The sequence below is a fragment of the Ochotona princeps genome, chromosome 7 (genome assembly GCF_030435755.1).
Source record: "Ochotona princeps isolate mOchPri1 chromosome 7, mOchPri1.hap1, whole genome shotgun sequence".
NCBI classification, from domain to species: Eukaryota; Metazoa; Chordata; class Mammalia; order Lagomorpha; family Ochotonidae; genus Ochotona; species Ochotona princeps.
In genome coordinates, this window is record NC_080838.1 from 76,538,901 (window position 1) to 76,558,707 (window position 19,807).

At 36.4% G+C, this 19,807-nt stretch overlaps 1 protein-coding gene across 4 annotated transcripts in view; it reads right to left on the minus strand.

Annotated features, from left to right (window-relative positions):
- ADGRL3 (adhesion G protein-coupled receptor L3) overlaps positions 1-19,807 on the minus strand; it is a 780,978-nt gene that overhangs the window by 13,894 nt on the left and 747,277 nt on the right. For all 4 annotated transcript variants that reach the window (XM_058667263.1, XM_058667265.1, XM_058667264.1 and 1 more), the window contains 2 exons: positions 15,836-15,961; positions 9,455-9,551 (listed from right to left, as the gene is read on the minus strand). In XM_058667263.1, coding sequence (XP_058523246.1) covers positions 9,455-9,551; positions 15,836-15,961 — 223 coding nt within the window. The remainder of the gene's footprint in view (positions 1-9,454; positions 9,552-15,835; positions 15,962-19,807) is intronic.

Here is a 19,807-nt window from a genome sequence, read left to right on the forward strand (position 1 = left end):
TGTCTATCAAAAAGACACTTTGAAGTGGAATTGTTGCTCTTTTGTTCTCTACAGTTTCAAATTACAACATGCTGTAAATGCTGCTTTGTACCAGTTCACCTTCCTGCAGGCAGAATGAATTTCTCATGTTCTTGTTGGGATTTAGTACAGGCAGTCATTTTCCTCTATCTAATTATGAAATAACATATCACTATTAGATTTTGCATTTACCATTACTAACAAGATGCAATTTTTTTCTGTTTATTGGCCATAAGCTTTTATTTGTTGTAAGTTGCCTGTTTTTATATTTTGTTTTGAGTATACTGAGTTACTGAATTTTTATTGATTTATTGATATTTTTACATAGCCAGGGCACGAACAGTTTATTGGTTAAATGAGACTATATCAGTGTTCCCCAGAAGTTTCACCTACAATGAGTGTGTTTTACTTTCCAGACAATAACCTTAAGCACCCTTTCATATAGTTTGTGATCCTCCTGTATTAAAAACCTTCTTGAAGCTAAAATGTAAATGTTGCACTTTTTAAAGTTTTAAGCTGGCATTTTTTTTTACCACTTGATCTTCTCCCCATGATATGCAAAACCACCTTGTTATGTTGCAGATGAAGCAATGGGTGCCGATAGATATTCAAAGACATTTTTCATATAATTCCTAAACACAAAACCACTCAGATATCTCAGGTTTTCCAACTATTAAGCTGATAATGATGGTACTGGAATTCGAACTCCTTGTTGATCTTTTTTTTAACAAGTATAGAAGTGGTGGACTTGCAGTAGAATGATGAATTGAAACTCATTTAAACTAAGTCCTTTATGTCTAAAGCTCATCTTTTATGGTCAAAGCATTTGGGTTTTATTGCCTTGGACATTTAAATTCTTCAGTGTAATACAACCAAAATACTGAAACTGAAGATATTGGAGCAATTTTGCTTTGCCACAAACAATAGAAAACCACAGCTGAATTTAGTAAATCAAATGCATTTAGCAAAAAATATATGTTATTATTCATTTTGTGGCTTCTAATCTATGTCCTTAAAATTTGGTTGCTTCTTCAGACTTTGCTAATAAGATATAGTTAACCACAAACACATATTTCTTCTTAATTCTTATACTGTTTTGCATATAGAAAACATCAGATGCTTGAATATGAATTTTATTTAATGGAAAACGAACCAAGAAGACTGATAATCAGATTTGTTGTGAATTTTCTGTATATTGAATGAAGATAGAAATTGAAGATTAATATGTACATTTACATGATTTCATTTTTGTAAAGGGCAAAAGTGCATTTATGTGTGTTTATATATACTTGTATATACAAAGGAAAATGTTTCAAAGGATATACTTTAACTTGTTCACGGTGATAACCTCTGGGGAATGGGATTAGAGGGAAGGGGATTTATGTGGCTGTCTGTATACTGGGTGGGATATTGTGGTTTTATTTCTGTATTTGAATTTTTAATAAATATGTATTATTTATAATAAAAAAAGAAAACATCAGAACAAATGAAAGTACTGCTGATTAAAAAATGTGACTTGCGAACGTGAGAAAGATATGACTTTCAGTGTAGCTTACTAACAGTGACATGCTTTTGTACACTGTGAAATTTATGCAAGTTTACAAGCTGAAAGTTTGGACTAAGCATGATCTTGAAAATTAAAAAAACAGCAAGTTATCTGATTAATATAAGCAGTATTAAAAAAAAAACAACCTGCACTCTGAAACAAGATATCAATGAAACAATGCCTTTGATACACTTGTTCCTAGTGGGCTTCCTTCATCAGATGATCTGAATTGGTTCTGCTCTGTTCTGCCTAAGGCTCATTCAGGAACTTTTCTGTCCCTACTTCTCCAAATCACAACTGACTCTCATCCTTCAGTCTATTGATCCTCAAATCTTTCTTAATTCTTCAGTGATTTTTTTCCAGAGTTACTTTCTTTTTTTTTTTTTTCAAAACATACAAATTTAACTTTATTTCATCTGTGTCATATAAGACTTGATTTTATAAAACATAAAAACATTTTAAGAGTTTTGCATCACAGGAAATGAAACAGTAGAGATGCTCATTGCTTCATGGGTTCAACTTACATAAATTAAAATAATTAGAAATCTTTTTTGATACAGAACTATACAATGACATAAACGATAAGAGGATCCAATAAAGCAACGTTTTCATTGCTTTGGAATTACTTTCTATAACACTTCGGGTAACTTCTCTTGTGTCTCTAGGCATCCACATTTCTTATAATGATAAATTTTAAGTCATAGGAAAGTCTATTACATAAATGCTAATTACAAAGTGGCATATGGTATATAAGGCATATAAAATGCAGAACTTTCTATGTTATGTAACAGGAGCTATTATAATTGGCCATTACACAATTACTGGAAATGACAATTTAAGTGTCTTTTTCCTAATGAGAACTATTTTTCACTAAATATATTTCCTATTTTCCTTCACATTCTCACTTTTTAAACTTTTTGTGTAATTGAATTAACATCAGTTTCCTTTCAAATACAGAATATGAGTTAATTTGACCCACTGGATAGCAAAATAATGATTGGCAAGAAAGACTGTTTGATTACGATACATGTTAAATATTACATTTGTAACATTACAATTTTTATATTACAGTTGGAACATTTTCTGTAGATGAGAGCTATTGGGATCCACTTGCTTTTAAATTTTAAGTGATTAGGCATTTTATAGATTTTTGTTAAAATCAGAATTAGAATACAAACTAGTTTATAAAATTATTAAGTTTCTATGCAGATATATTTTGTGCTTTTTTAGGCATTACCGTACTCTCCTGAAGAGAAGGACAGGACTTCAAGGAACATAAATGCAGGAATACTAAGAGTTGAGGAAAGTTATATCTTTGTTTTGTTAGTCAAAAGTAGAAGATGTTATCTAATTTTTTTAAACATCATTTCCCTGTGACCTAACCAATATTTTCATCCCCTTACTGAAATATAAAAAATATTTAAAAAAAGAAAAAAGATTCTCCAAATAGAATAGTTTAAAAACTGTCAGGAAATGAAAAAATGACCATAATAATCTCCTTTAAACCTAAATTTCCAGCCAAGAAATAATTATTCTAATTCAACATCTTTCATAGAAAGTTTTGTAAAAATAACATGCTATTTCTCAATCTGTATTTACAGTTTTAAAATGTTTTTTTTTTCTTTGCAAGGATAGAATGAACCTATTTTAAAAAAAATTCTTTAAGAAAGTAGAAACAAATGAAGAAAAATAAGAAAGTTGTAAGAAACTCCAATTCTAAGAATACCTATTTTCCATACTAGGTGATAAAATGAAGCAGCAGTTGAGAACATTCTAAAAACAAGTGCCATTATGGGAATCTTCAGTAGGTTCCTTGAAGAATTGCTATTACATCAAAAACATAACTTTGTTGTCATCATGAAGAGGATTTTGTAGGAGAACTTGATTTTACCCTTACTAAACACGTAGTCCTGGCAAGCTACTTTACCACCAAAAAACAAAATTTCCTCAAAAAGAGAATAGATAGCAAAAAGTGAACACTGTGCAAATGCATATGCAAAACAGGAGTAATTTTATTAAAGGGGAAATGCCTATTTCTCAAGAACTAGGAGGTATATTACATTCTATTAAAGGATCCCAGCAATCCTAAGTTAGAGTTTTCACATTTACCTCTAAAAAATGATAATGGGGGGGATTTACATCATCAGTAACTTATATGACATAACAGGAATGTTTCAAACCTAAATGGAAATTGTGTACCACACTCACATTTAAAATGTTTTCACCAGGCCACTTGTTTAATTTATGAGAGTCCATAGAGACTGCCAACTAAATATAAGGCTGAAGAATTATAGTAGCAGCAGAAGAACTGTACAAAGATAGAGAATCCTTTCCATAAAGAGACACATGGAAGATTGTTACTTTGATGTCCTTGGCTGTGAGTGACTGGATAACCCTGAGTCTCATCAAAGAGGCACCGTAAGCCCCAGAAAGGACTTGGTGTATATGCGTTTCAACAGTTCTCCTTTTACAGTGGTGGTCAACCATTCACAGCAAACCTTTGACCTTGATTGACTGGAAATGAATGTCTAACCTAACGGTTTCTCCATTTGCATGGAGAGTTTATTCTGTTCATTCTTTGCCCCACCTTGAGCTATGAATCAGGGAATTCATAGCATTGTTTCACTCTCTGACTATACCTTCTCTGCATTTGTGCTATTAACCTGGAAATCAAGGCATAGCTGCCTTTAACGTACCACACTGTTTCCTGATTGTGTTCTTATGGAGAGCATGTGCAAAGGAGAAATTTTGACAGCACGTTTGCCTCATTCATGTAAGAACATAAAGGAGAAAAAAGTATAAACGGCATGGAGAGTCTCAAAGGAAGCCTTACCCAGGCCATAGGAGACTTATATGAATATCTGCATTCATAATATATTAATGCTTATACCATAACAGAATACAAGTTTACTTTGTGTTACAGGCTATTCAAGTACTACAGGTACAATTTTTAAAACTATTTGGCAAATTTCACAAGTAGTTGTCAGATTATATTACAAATGAGCTAATATAAACTAATCATTTCTTGTAAAAATTTCCGATCAGCATGCCTTTGGGGTAGCAAGCACATCTTCCGTATGTAACTCAAGTCACAGTGCTGGCATTACTACAGCACAGTGAGCGGGTTGGAGCATTTCACCCTGGTCACTTTAACTCTCAGAAATCAGGAATGGCAGTCAGCAGTCACTCAGACTTTCCCATTAGCACTTTTATTTAAAACATCGTATGTTCAGAAGCCTGAACCTTAGTGAAGTGGCAAGTGAATTTTCGTTTCCTCTGCCTCAGTGACAATCCTCCTGCAAAGCCCGATTCAGCCTCAGAGAAGACGAGAGTTTACCAAGCAGCCAGCGCTGTCCTGGTTCAGGGACAGAACTGGTTCGGGAAAAAGAGCAAACAGTATCTGTTGATACCTCATTGTTTAAGGAATGGAGAAAGCGCATCATGCTTTTCATTTCTTTGATACTAAAATACTGGTTACAAATCAAAAATGGAAAAAAGCAGTACACAGATGTAATACAAATTTCATTTCTAGTATTGAAGATACAAATGAATGTCATCAGCTTATTCTTTCTGATGAACTACAAGGGCAGGGTAAATTACTACCTGTTTTACTTGGCATTTAGGTTGACTCCCTCTATTCCTCCGACCTATTTCTAGAAAACAGAAGAAGGACAGGAAACTTCTGCTAATGAAGGATGAATTAATTGATATCTGATTGCTCAAGAGTACTGGCAAGGACACATTTTCGTTTATTGCAAAATATAAGTGAACCTCTGCCTAAGACAATAATAACAAAAATATTTCTTATTATGTTCTAGGTACTATGGTAAGCAATTCATACATGTTACCTAATTTGCTCCTCTCAAGGACATGTTGAAATGCATGCTACTAATATCCTTTGTGTAGACCCTGAGAAGTTAAGGCAATTTGTCAAAATCGCTTGGATATAAGACTCGGTGTCCACTCTTACAACTGCCAGGTGTAATCGCACGAGGCCATCAACCGCTTGCAAAACTATCTGCTGATACATCTTTGCCCTTGGGATCCTATGCTTCTAACAGGTGATGTCGCCTTTCAACAGGCAGTTATGTTACCAGCTGAGAGCCAAAATTCAGGCTACAAAACCTATGGAAATAAATGCATTGTCATTGGCTGTTATGATTTTCTTGATTTACATAAATTTAATAAGAATGCTTATGGAGATTAGTATGAATCAGAACCATGGAGAGAAAATCTAATGATATTCATAAATTAATGCTACATATGTGCATATCAGGATTATGAGAGGCCTAGATTTAACTTATATATGGTTTTGTTGGTTGGATCTTAATGAAAACTTTTTTTTTATCACATTAACTCAAACCTAAATAAAATCTAATTTCAGATAACATTCATATTAGTTTACAGAAAGAGAGGAAACATAAAAATTCATCTTTATGGCACAGGGATTTCTTATCAAATGCTTCATTTTTGGATTGAACTCAAGTTTTAGAGACACTATTTAAGAGTTTAACCAGCAGAGAAAGATGGGGCATTTGGATCAAAAAGATCTGTAGCTATGAGCCCTTCCTGTAACTAACAGGAAGTTACAACCACTCTAGATTAGAAATCAGTTTCCAAAGGCCTTGAGGTACTTGATATGAGCATTGACTGAATCACCAAGGAGTACATATTTCAGTATATCAGTGAATAAATCATCTTGCAGTCCTAAGTGTGTGAACAGCTTCTTCTTGGACTCAGTTAACCTCCCGTGATGCCCTGTCTCCTCTGAAGCTCCTTTTAACTGTGTGACAGGCGCATCCATGCTGTTAACTTGGCACTCCGGATTTTCCTGAGTGTGTAACATTTTACCAAAAACTAGCAGGTAGAGGAAATATAATTGAAATGTGGAAGTAACCTTTTAGGAAATACCTTCATAAATAGAGATATTTAAAGTATAGAGGTGGTGGAAGGATTTAAAGAGGTGATGTGATTTTAAAAAAATAAAGTACCAAAGAGAACATGTAAGCATTAATCTGCCCATTAAGAATTATCAATTATTCTTCCAGAATCTTACATGATCCAAAGAAAGACAGCAGTGATCAAGTTTATCAAATTAGGAAAATTAGAAAGATAATCTGTCACAAAAAGTTGAAGTACAGAAACTTAGAGCTGGATTTAAAAAAACATTTTCAGTAGCTTTGCATTGCATGATGGAATTTTTATTATTAATTCATCCTATAATTCATAATGATTGCTTGAAGAATAGATGATAAAACATACAAAATTTTTAAAAAATACTCGATGAATCAGGTTGTGATATGAATACAAAATAATAGTTCAGCAAAATAGGATGAATTTTTAGATAACAGCTTGTAGTTTTCAAGGGCCAAAACTACTTAAAAGATAAAAATAAGAAACTTAATATATCTAACTAATTAAGAAACTGAAAAATGGAGTTTGAATTTTAAAACTTTTGGGTATAACAAACTGAGAATGAATGGGAAGGTAGGATACATGAAGATGTAAGGATGCAGGATCCAAATCTGTGTTTCATTATAGGACGTATAAGCTTTTGAATAGACGGAAGTGAATATGTTGCTGAGGTGACTGAAGTGTGTATCTGGAGAGATGAATCTTGGATGTCACCTACCTAAATATGATACACACGCCTGAATGCAGGGAAGATAGGACCCTGGGAAACAAGATTAAAGAAGGAGGTTAAAGGCTATCTTAGGAGATATAACATGAAGAAATAACTGTTAAAGTACTGCACTCATCCAAAACAAGTGAGATGAGAATAAAATCAGGAGTGCCTGACTTGGAGGAGGGCTAACCAAACTAATGCAGGAAATGAAGAGGATCCCTGTGATTCCAGCATCATCAAGTCACCAAGTGATAGGAAGGTTTAGACTCTGAAGAAATAGGCCACACTGGGCCAAACCTTCACGTTACATGTTCAACTTAACCCTCTCTCTCACATCAGCATCACAGGAAATTTTATAACCATTATATTTAATAGCTTTCAGATTTATCTTTTAACATGGGAGACGGTAATAAGCAGATTTAAACATGTAACTGCTTAACATAAAATATTATTTTTCCTTAAGTTTTACTCTAAATTTACTCAACCACATGCCATTATCTTATCTGTTGATAAAATTTTGGAAAAGGAATTTTAGAAAGAAAATAAATAATGATTTACGGTATGACTTACGAAAAAGTCAGAAAAAGTTAATTGATATAAAGCAGCTTTTCCTACAGTCACATACTTTAATATCCACATAAATTTAAAATAAAATGCCTTACAAAAATAATTTTACATATTTTAATCATTCTTAGAGTAGGTCAATAAACAGTGCATCATCAAAATCATATGTCATCTGGTTACACAATTATTGTCTGAGAGATGTAATCATTAGATCCAACATAGCCCCAACAAAACCCACCGATACGTATAGTCTTATTTCCAGGAAAAATACTGCAAATTAAATAAAAGATTATTTTTTAAATAAAGGAAATTAGTCACTCTGGATGAAAATCAGCTTCTGGGTTTTGTAGGTATTCATAAGCAATTAGTATTCTACTTTGGAAAGTAAAGTTAAAAAAAAAAGAGTGTTAATCGTGGAATAAAGTTTTACCAACCAAATACTAAAACTAAGATAAAACTTGAGATAATGTGATTGAATATAACAAATTAAAACAAACATAATGAAGCAAAATTCAATGAATTCTATCTTAATATACTGGCTTCACATCTGGAAGAATATTTCTACTTTTTCTTAAGCTGAAATGAGTTTGGTCATTTTAAAATCATCATTAAATTACTGTTACTACATTGTCAACCCAAATAACACAAAATTCAATTAAGATTATATTAAGGCATGGCTCTCTCTATCAAATTCAGTTCACATTCTTCTAATTTGTTTATATAAATAATATACAACTTACTTGAGTAAAAATAATTAGGAACATCAGCATTTGATCTTAATCATAAAAAATAATTACAACACAATTTGTTTCTAGGCAGTAATACAACCAAAAGCTGATAGAAACTGGTTAAAAACTGCTTTTTAACTCGAGTTGGGGGATAAGTCACAGAAACCAAGTGCAGAATGCTGTCCATGTACATAACCAGGTTCACATAAAAAAACACCTTCCAATCACACTACATTCTGTTTCCCAATATTATCTACTGTATCCTCTTGCTTGTCACAGACGATGTAGCTAGTCACCCGCACTGTGGATAAATCAATTTTATTCACACACAGACACACAGACACACGAAAAAATATGGAATAAAAAAACTGACTACAAACAAACCAATAAATAAAAGAACTTCATTTCAATTCCAAATGAAGCACATGGAACACTTCAATTAGAAACACACACAAAAAACATAATAAACACAAAAAGTCCTTGTTTCTTCTACATATTTAAATGCCTAGTGTTTTCTGTACATGTCTTTCAGAGACTAATATTAAATATGATTCTGACAAGTATACATTGCCTCAAGTATTGGACAGTATGCTTTTATTTCCACAAAGACTGCAACATTGCTTCTACCTGGGATAATGTAGAACCCTACGAAGCTTAGCCGACTATTTAGCCACATAATTGCCCACTTCCACTGCTTCCAATGAGGCCTAACAGCTCACCCATTTACAGGGTGCAAGATGACTAGAAATAGAATTTTCTCATTTTCTAACTTCCTTTTACAAATCATTTCCTGAAAATCCAGGATTTTTTTAAGGCTTATGAATGATGGAACGCACTGCCTCACTTAGCTAGGTTTCTTTCCCTTGCCGAGCACCTGTCACATGGGTCAAAGGGGATTAAAAAAGAAAAGGATTTAGGGAATTCTGAAAGTCATCAGAAAAGTAATACATGTGAAAAATCCTTTCTAATTACCTCTGTTGAGTGACGCTGAACTGTTTATGTCTCCCGTGATAAAAGACGATTCTGACTGTTTTCGGACAGTGTCGTTCCACATTCTGCGGATTCGGCTCTGGGGGCGGGGCGGGCGAGAAAGAAAGAGGAAGTGACTCAAGAGGCATTCAGTTTTCACACCAATCCACCAATCACTCTCATTCTTTCCAACATGTTCCATAAAATCTCTGTAGCATTGGAGAACAACAGAAATTCAATCAATGTGGACACCTGGTTCCCATTAATTCTGTAGATTTGTATCAGAGAGAGTTGCAGCTTGGAAAAAGGAAATAAGGAACAGGCTATAGCAAATGCTAAAGAAATACACACATATACTCTGGATAGAATGGGATAATTTTAGCCTCCAAGCTGAAACATTATTTTCATTGTATCTTTTAGTGGAAATGTCCTAATATGTATTAAATTTCCAGTTTTATTGAAAAAATAATTTGTGTAGGAATCTAAAGTCATCTAGGATCATGGAAGGAATTCATTCGGAACACAAAATACTACTGAAACGACACTGAACTTGTTTATGTAACTTTTGTATAATTTATATGTGTAAGAGATTACACACTATCCCCAATTTTTTTTCTTTTGAAAGGCATAACATCACTAACCCCAATCATTGCTTTACAGTAAGAAGTTTTGTGTGTAATTGAAAGTTCTTACACTACTATCTATCTTTTAAAATCCATATTTCTAACTATGGGGAGTAACAAAATATTTTCAAAAGCTTTTCCAAGTATGAAATAGTTGCATGGGGCAGGGGTGGTGGTTCAATTAGCTAATCCTCCCCTCCCAAGTGTCAGGATTCCATATGGGTACTGGTTCATGTGCTGGCTTCTTCACATCCAGATACCAGGCTTCTCCACAACTCCTTAGCTGTGGCCTAGGTAGAGGATGGCTCAAGCCCTGGTGATCCTGCACCAATGTAGGAGACTGGGAAGAAGCTCCTGGCTTCAGATTGGTACAGCTCCAGCTGTTTCGGCCATTTGGGCAGTGATTTAACGGAAGGAACATCTCATGCTCTGTTTCTCCTTCTCTATGGAAATCTGCCTTTCCAGTAAAAAACAAACACATCTTAAAAATAATAATAATTGCATGAAATCTGACTTGAATCTGATTCACAGCTGGGAATGTTTCAAACTTTTGAACTTCCTGAATAATAGGAATAGATAACCTTAGAAGATTAGACAATGGCTTTTAGGAATCTTGGAATATGTTTATCATTAACAAATATTGAGCTGTTATAAATCCCATTTTTGCCAACCTGGCCAACAAAAGCTAATACACACGCGGCAAAGCCAATAAACAAAGGACAAAGCTGAGAACACATTTCTCAGCTTTGCTTTATAGTCCATCCATGAATTTAAAAGCATCAATCATCCTCTCTACTGATGGCCAAATACTAATGTATAAGACACGCAGGTGAAGGGTCAACACAAAAAATCGTTGCCTCAAGCAGCTGCAGGATTCCTAAGGGACATGCTATTGTTATTATTTTTTAAGATTTATTTTATTTGAAACGCAGATTTACAGAAAAAAGGAGACAGAGAGGAAGATCCTCCATCCATTGGTTCACTGCTGAAATGGCCAAAACAGCCAGAGCTGAGCTGATCCAAAGCCAGGAGCAGGGATTTTGTTTTGAGTCATGCAAGCGGGTGCAGGGTCCCAAGGCTGTGGGCCATCTTCCACCGCTTTATTAAGCCACAAGCAGGGACCTGGATGGGAAGTGGAGCCACTGGGACATGAACCAACAGCCAGATGGGATCCTGGCACTTGCAAGGGGTGGATTAATTACTTGAGGCAATTCACCTGGCCCAAGGACACATTATTACAGGATGAATGCCAAAGTATCACAATGTTTACCTGAATTTCCATTAAGTTTTATAGCTGAATATTATGAACTACCCACAGAGTAATGCAGGGGGGAATGAATGAATATATTACAAAATCATATGCAGCAGGGCCCAGCTCGGTAGCCTAGTGGCTAAAGTCCTCTCCTTGTATGCGCAGGGATCCCATATGGGCGCCAGTTCTAATCCTAGCAGCCCCGCTTCCCATCCAGCTCCCTGCTTGTGGCCTGGGAAAGCAGTGGAGGACGGCCCAAAGTCTTGGGATCCTGCACCCATGTGAGAGACCAGGAAGAAGCTCCTGGCTCCTGGCTTCAGATCGGCTCAACTCCAGCCATTTCAGTCACTTAGGGAGTGAATCACTGGATGGAAGATCTTCCTCTCTAACTCTCCTCCTCTTTATAGATCAGATTATGCAATAAAAATAAATAAATCTTTTTTTTAAAATCATATGCAGCAATGAAAATACAAAAGCAACACTGCACTTTGTAGCAACCCAACCCAGAAGGAAAATACAGAGAATGTGTGCTGTATAATTTCACTACAAGTGGCAAACACCTGAAGATCATGGTTGCAGAGCAGTTATCCTGGAGGGTCATGATCAAAAGGAGTCGAGCAGTTTCTGAGATATTCCCAATATTTTCCGATTTGATCTGAAGAGTTCTTTTTTTTTTTTCTCATACATGTGCATCTCATGCACTGTATTTATTTATTTTTTTGGCTTCAGGCAGCAAAGGTGTCGTCACGATGTCTGAGAACAACAGCCTGAAGGAGCGTCAGCTTCGCTGAGAAGCGCTGGCGTTGAGTCTTGCTGGGTGACATGCACGGGTGCTCCCCCACGTCCTCTCACCTCCTGTCAGTCTTCCCTAGCAGGTCAAGCTCCCCCGTCCCCTGGTTGCTCCTCCGTGTACTAGGCACGTTTAGGCCTTAGGTTTTGGCCTTGCTGTTTCTTTGCTTGCAGTGCTTTGCTCTTCCTTTTGATAGCATTATGGCTAACTCCCTCATAGCTACATTTTTTTTCTTGCTTAAAAATTTCTTCCCAATGATATCTTATAAGAACACAATAGGTAGAAATATATGCTGTCCACTCAATCCAATTACAAGCTCAGTCCCTTTTCCCTACAATTTCCTCTCATGGTCGCTCCCATCTTCCATAACATCATGTACAATACTTCCTCCTGCACACAAGCTTTCCCTTTCCAAGGCTTCAGCTGCCAGTATTAAACCACAGAACAAATATATTTGATGGAACATTCCAGAAATAAGTGATTTCTATGTTTTAAATTGCACATCATTTTGACTAATGTGATGAGATTCCTTGCCCTACTGTTTCATCCCCTCTGGGATACAAATCTTCATTTTGTATGCGTTTCCACGCGGTACAGGTAACCTACCTGTTAGCTACTTAGTAGCCATCTTGGTCATCAGACCAACTGTCCTGACATTGGAGAGTTTGTGTTTCAGTAAGCCTTATTTTACTTAATAATGCAAGAAAAGTGATGCTAGCAATTAAGATATGTTGAAAAAGTCATAAAGTGCTTTCTTTAAGTGAGAAGGCTAACATTCTTGACTCAATCAGTAAAGAAAAACACTTTGTGGTAAGATTTCTCAGGTTTCTCATAAGAAAAAATCTTACAGTATGCAAAATTGTGAAGAGAGACAAAGAAACTTGTGCATTTGCTGTTATGCCTCCAATTATAATAGTTGTAGCTACAGCATGTTACATTCAGTTAAAATGCAAAAGGAGCTAAATATGTCCAAAGGGAAGAAATAGACATAGTTCTGTGGTTTCTGGCATCCAAGCTGTCTGGACTGTAAGGTGCTTATGCCTACCCACTGAATATCGGAGTCTACACGGGGCACTGTCTCTTGCCTTCTCTTTAACCTCTTCTCCTGTTCTCTCACTCCCTTGGCCAACCACATTCAGACCCTAAATTTGCTCATTGTCTGAACTTTTCCTCCTCTCATTTAGAATCTTGCCATTCAGACCATGGTATAAACATCAACTCCAAAGATTGTCTTTCTCTGGCATTTAATCTTAGGAACCATGTGGCTCCTCTTGGTCATCATGTTTGGATTCTCCACTGGCTTCCACAGTCTGACAGTGAAGGAATTTTCTGTCTAGAAATAATAGGAGAAGGTATCTACTTTTGAACCGTTTTATTCCCAGAGCTTGGAATATTGCTGCCATATACAGAAGGTACACAATATATCTAAATTAAAACACAAAGTACATACAGACGAATGCATTGGAAATTTCCTCCTATGAAAAAATGTGGCTGTCTTCAGCCTTAATACTAGTGAAAATTGTAGTTTCTGCTCACAGAAAGTCATAAATTCTAAGACACATGTTACCTAAACATAAAAGCAGGATTTAAGTGACTATTGCTTTATGTGGAGTTTGAAATTTTGGTTGATCAGAATTAGCAATATATCGAGTAAAATAAACGTTTTTGAAGATAATTGTGGATTTACAAGCTTTAATTGTGAAGAAAAGTAACTGTTTCAAAAATATGGAATTATATTTGCTCAATGAGTAATAAATGATAGCAGCTACAATTTACCGGTTAGCTATAATTTATTTCAAAGTATTTTGTGTATTTCAGTGTGGAATCTTCCTCAGGATCTAAGAAATTAATATTATTGCCATTTTTAACAGCTAAAAAAACTGACTATCAAGGAAATCAACAGTCATCCTGTGCCACAGAGGACAAATGGCAGGGCCAGAATACAAACCAAGGTATGCCCCGCAGCACATCTCCCTCTGTTTTCTTAAGTGGCATCACTTGTAACTTGCATTCATAAGCACTGCAAAATATCACATGCAGTGTCTGATCGTGTATTTTATAGTGCTGCTAAACGCTGCAGTAGCTCGGTGATTGGGAGTAAGTGAAGTTCCCAAATAAAACTGCACTAGTGACACTTGTCAACAAACGGCTATGGTTTGATAGCAGATGCGCTCCGTAATGTGAAAAATGGGCAGGGTCTAGTCTGGCTGGATCATGTTCCTATATCAGCATTTTCAATTTAAAAGTTATGTAAAGGTTCTTCTAGAAAAGAAGAGGCAATGCAAAGCTAGCGAGGCATGAAGAAGGAACTCCTGCTGGAAGTATCACACTGCTTTTTATGTGTTGGTATTAGAACACTCATATTCTCACTCACAGCTTTAGTAGTCCTAAATGCAGAAATCACTGGCCATCCAAGACGGTACAGCTGCTAACCCCTAATATGCGATTCTGAAGCCTCAGTAAAATATGGCAATAATAAATCAGTAATTATTAATAACATTCATTAGATTTAAAAATTAATTTCTGTTTTGTTCACTATTTATGCCAGTCTGATATTTTCAAAAGTTATGTATTACTTTTAAATTTTTCATTATAAGTGTTAGATAGATATTAGTTAAAGGGCTTCATTCAGTAAAAGATAACTCCATTAAGACTGAGGAAAATTTTTATGAAGATGTTGCTGAGTCTGGCATTGTGGGTCTGTAGTTTAGGCTGCAGCCTGCTGTGGTGGCATCCAACATGGGTGCCAGTTTGAGTCTCAGCTTCCGATCCAGCTCCCTGCTAATTTCCCTAGGAAAGCAGCAGAAGTTGCCCGAGTGCTTGGCCCCTGTGCCCACAGGGTAGACCCAGATGCAGTTGCAGGCTTTCTGCATAAGCTGACCCAGCACCAGCTACTGTGGACATCTGGGGAGTGAACCAGTGGATGGATGAACTCTCTTTTGGCTCTTTCTCCCTTCTGTGTAACTCTTTCAGTTAAATTATTAAAAAAATAAATAAACAAAAGCACTGCTTGCCATCTTTGACCTGTAAGCACTGTTAGCATGCTAGACAGGGGGGTTTGGTATGACCATTCAGTCTGATAGCTGGTATGTTTGGGAGAATTAAATATATTAAATTTGTAAATGACATTTAAAGTGTACAGGAAATTCAATTTGCAAAGTATATGAACAGAACTGTTTAGGGAAATTTAATCTATTAAACCAACTGAATATCCATCAAAGACCAAATGATGCAATCATTCTTATTGCATTTAAAATTACCAAAATATGAACAAATAATTCGATTTATAGGTTGAGCCAAAGTAGTTTAAGCAATAAATTCTTGGTTTATAACTTTATCAATTTTAATTCAAGTCATCCTCAGAAAAACTGTACTGAAACATTAGAAACATGACTACTTTTCCTTCCAAATCACATCATCTTAAATTCTCAGCTAGTCTGAATGCAGACTCACTCCTGAGCCCACAATGCTATTAGCTAACTAACTTGTTTTAGCATCATGCAGTTGATAGAATTTCTTGTGCCCTCATTGAAACCACCAATGATGGTACACAGTTGTGTCTTAAATTTCCTAATTTGATGACTATTTTGGTTTCTGCCACATCTGTCAGAATGGATTCCATGTGAGATACACTAACATTTGGGTTAGAAAAATGGAATGATCAGAGAGGCCAGACACAGGAAAGAAACAGGAAAAGTCAGCACACCAACATTGCTCACCTGGGAGCCTGTGGAGTAGCGTCCAGGAGTTCGAGAACCAGATGTTTTTCCTGAGCCGATGGAACTCTCTGTACTTTTGCCACTACAGCAGTGTGTTCGCAGGCATTTCCCATACTCTTTTCGTACCTGGGCAATTAAATAGTGACTCCCGTTAGCAGGAAACTCGTCTCAGTTAAAAACCAGGGTATAAAACAGGTGTTTTATTTTTAAATAATAGAATTCTTATGCTATCGACACAAGAAAGTTTGTGTATGTATTTTACAATATAAAGTGATTCTATTTATACTGTGAAATTAGAAATGTTGCACAACTAGAACCTTTTAAAACATACACACACACATTTTTCCAATCAACTCATCATGATACTCTTATTTCACAGACCATATATGTAAGACTCCTCAGAACACCATTCTTAGTTCAATACATTTAATACAAAAAGCACACAGATACAAGGGTATTGTAGCTGTTTGTTAGGTAGAAATCCATTGACAAGTTTGAAATAAGGTAGGGGAAGGAAGGCAGAAAAAGGGATAAAAAGAAGACTAAAGAAAAAGGAATACCTGGGGTTAAATGTTTCTTCTAAAACTAATTCTTAAAGCTAATTTCACTTGCAAGGGATGAAGTTTACAGTTAGAGAAAAATACCTAGCACTTTATAAATTTAATTTTGCTTGAGGTTAGTTCTTTTATTATTTTGGATGATGCAATATTTCAATGCCATTTCCTGTAAACTCAAGTTATAAAATGCATGCTTTTTAAGGAAATGTTGATAGTCAAAAATATAATCAAATGCCATTTATAATCAAGAGTGAGTGATACAATAAAATTAGTATTCAAAAGGGAGACATCTGTGGGAGATCGCTTCTGGATCTCTGCCTGCCTAGTCCATGTGGGAGGCTGTAGGCACACGGCACACCATCTCGCCCAGGGAAGCCCTGACCGGAGTCTTGGCTGAGACTCCAAAATAGCCTGTTCACTGAGCATGCAGCAAGAATGATAGACTGCACCGCAGTCTCTTTTCTCTGCCTCTTGAACGAACTGTGCTAAGACTTCCTTGGTAAACAACTCTAGGAAGTCAATGTTACATTCATCCTGCTTTACAGCAAGTAATGAGTTTGGCCTGAGACGTAGTTTCTGAGGCATACAGCAGGTGATGAGTTTGCCCTGAGACATGGCAGAGAGATACAAATACCTACTAGCTTGTCCAGGTGTCGTTGTTTGGTAGAAATACTGTCAGAACCACCCTTCTGCCTACCCCTTTTTCCTACCTAATATATAAGCTTGTGACTTCTTTCAAATAAACAGACATGCTTCCCCACCAGTTTGTCTCCAGTGTTTCTACTGCAGAGGAACACTGTCACCTCACCCCTTAGTGGCCTCGGGGCTTGCTTGACAGAGGATCACCAAGAGACATCATATCTCATTATCGTAAAGTGCAGTTGCTGAGAGACAGAGCAATACCACAACCAGATATGCTTGAAGAGCTCATACTGCCTAATGCTGCCAATGGGATAGGAGTCAAGAAAGAGGGGGCGTCCAGTGAACTGAAACATGGAAGAGGAATGAATGTTGCACAGCTGAGGAACAGAAGATGGCTTCTCAGTGAGAAGGTCTCTGAGAGAATCTCCCACAGAGAGTTTGGACTTATGGAAGAGGCTGAAGGTGAAGGAAAGGACCAAGGACAATAAAGACAAAGGCACAAGGGAGATGAATTGAAGGCCAAGCAGAAAGGGACTCATGATGCCCTTTCCTGCAAGAAGACCTCGAGTGAGAGCAAGAGACCCATGACGTCCTGGCCTGCAAGGCCAACATCTCACAAGCGATCTGTTTGGCATACTTTGTCCCATACGCCACATTCAATAAGAACTACAAAGAACTGTACTGGTGGTGCAGTACTTGCAAGCCGCTCTATATTTTGTTTATTTAAAGAAAAAGAAGTTTGCAGTGCTTGTACACGTTACTTATTAATTTGTATTGTGGGAAAGTGAAGTGGAGACATTTCTAGTGTTAATCACTACTTGCTACGTACCTCCCTCAAACTGACTCTGGGAGATGATTACAGATGAAATGGTTATGCAGTGCGAGTAAACTGAAAAACTGAAAAGATGAAGCCATACATCATCAATGAAAAGAAACAAGTTCATGTGTTTTCTATGACCAGAAATCTCTTTCTACAATGTCACATTCTCTATCATTGCCACTAACGCAGGCATTATAAATATTATTAAAATAATACATTAGATTATCTCCTGTCTAGAAAGCATAAGAGAAAAACTTCGGTAATAATCTAGGAAGGCTAAACTTTCTCTCTAATCAAAGGGAAGCAGCACATATTAGAACTTAGAAATGTGCAGTGGATTCATGAGGCACCTTCAAAATCCTAAACGTTGACCACAAACATCCCCTCACAATCCACCTTGTTCTACACAAGAGAGAGTTTCTAATGGAGTGAATTAAAGAAAAACCTGAGCAGAGAATGAGAGAGAAGAGGAAGGAGGGGTGGGAAAGGCAAGGGAAAGGAGAGGAGAGAAGACCTCGTCTCATCATTTTCCAACAAGTATTTTATGTTCTGAACTGATGATATAAACAACCAGCAACTGCAGAGCTCTGGTCATGCCAAGTCCCACATTAGCTATATTACTTATCGAATCATACTGACTTGAATTGGCTGTGATTGGATTTGAAATGGTAAGCACATATCTTAGAAAGAGGAAAAATAAATGGCCCGTGTTCATGAAATATTTTTCTCTAGCTCACACATACACACAAAAGTATTTGGTTGCTCAATAATTTGTGTTTTCTAAGCTGCCAGGTTATTCTGTTTTAATTGCCTCCACCAGAAAATGATATATTTCAGTGTGATGATCTAGAACTTGGAAAGGAGGAATGAGAGGAGTTTTACTAACTCAGTATTTCTCGCATAGTCTCAGATCATATAGAAATCACGTGAGCTAGGGAATGCGATGAATAAATGCGCTCAGAACAAACTCAGGGTTTGACATAATCGTGCCCTCAGAAAAGGACAGACACAAACATTAGGATGTTCGTTAAAGACAAGGAAGAATCAACAAACAACCTGATTAGATCAGAGATCTCAAGAATCCCATTAGCAGAGGCTTACTGATGAAATTAAGTCAAATGTCCAAAATTCCTAAGATAATTCCTACAGTTTCAGCACAAGCATTTGATAAATTGGTGAGAAATGTCTGTTATGTTGTCTTCTTTTCTGGAAATCACATAAAAATGTCACCAAAATTCAACAAACAGAATACAAGAAAGTACAAGACAGTTACTATATATTGCTGTAAATCGTGAAAGTGATTTTCTAAATCAGGGTACAGCAAAGTTTCTAATGAGAGGAAACAAAGTCAGTATTTCAGGTTTGTGAGATAAGAAGCAAAACCAAGGATATTGTGGATGCTGTTACTTTAAAATTTAAGTGTAGAAAACATAGGGGCTGGTGTGGCAGTCTGATGGCTAAATCACTATCTGCAGGGCTGGCATCCCGTATGGGTGATGGTTTGAGTCCTGATCCAGCAACCAATTCTTAGCTTGGGGCAGCATCAGAAATGGCCCATGTGCTTGGGCACATACAGATGTGAAAACCTACAAGGAACGCCTGCCTCCTGGCTTCGGATGGGCTGACCACATTTGGGCCATGAGGGGAGGTCTCCCTCAGCCTCACTCCCTCTCTCCATAAATCCTGCCTTTCAAACCCTTTTTTTTTTTTTTTTTAGTTTTTAAATTATTTTCCAAGATACAGTCATGTAGCTATGTGGATTCCCCTCTCCCCTATTCAGATAAATCTTTAAAAAAAATTAAAAGTGTACTAACATTTTGAGCTTTCTAGTTTTAAAGATAAAAGGCAAAGGGAATAACATGGCCTGTAAGGTGTAACTGCTCTACTAAATCTGATTTTATTTATTTATATCTATATATATTAAACTTACATTAAATATGGGGAAGATGCCTG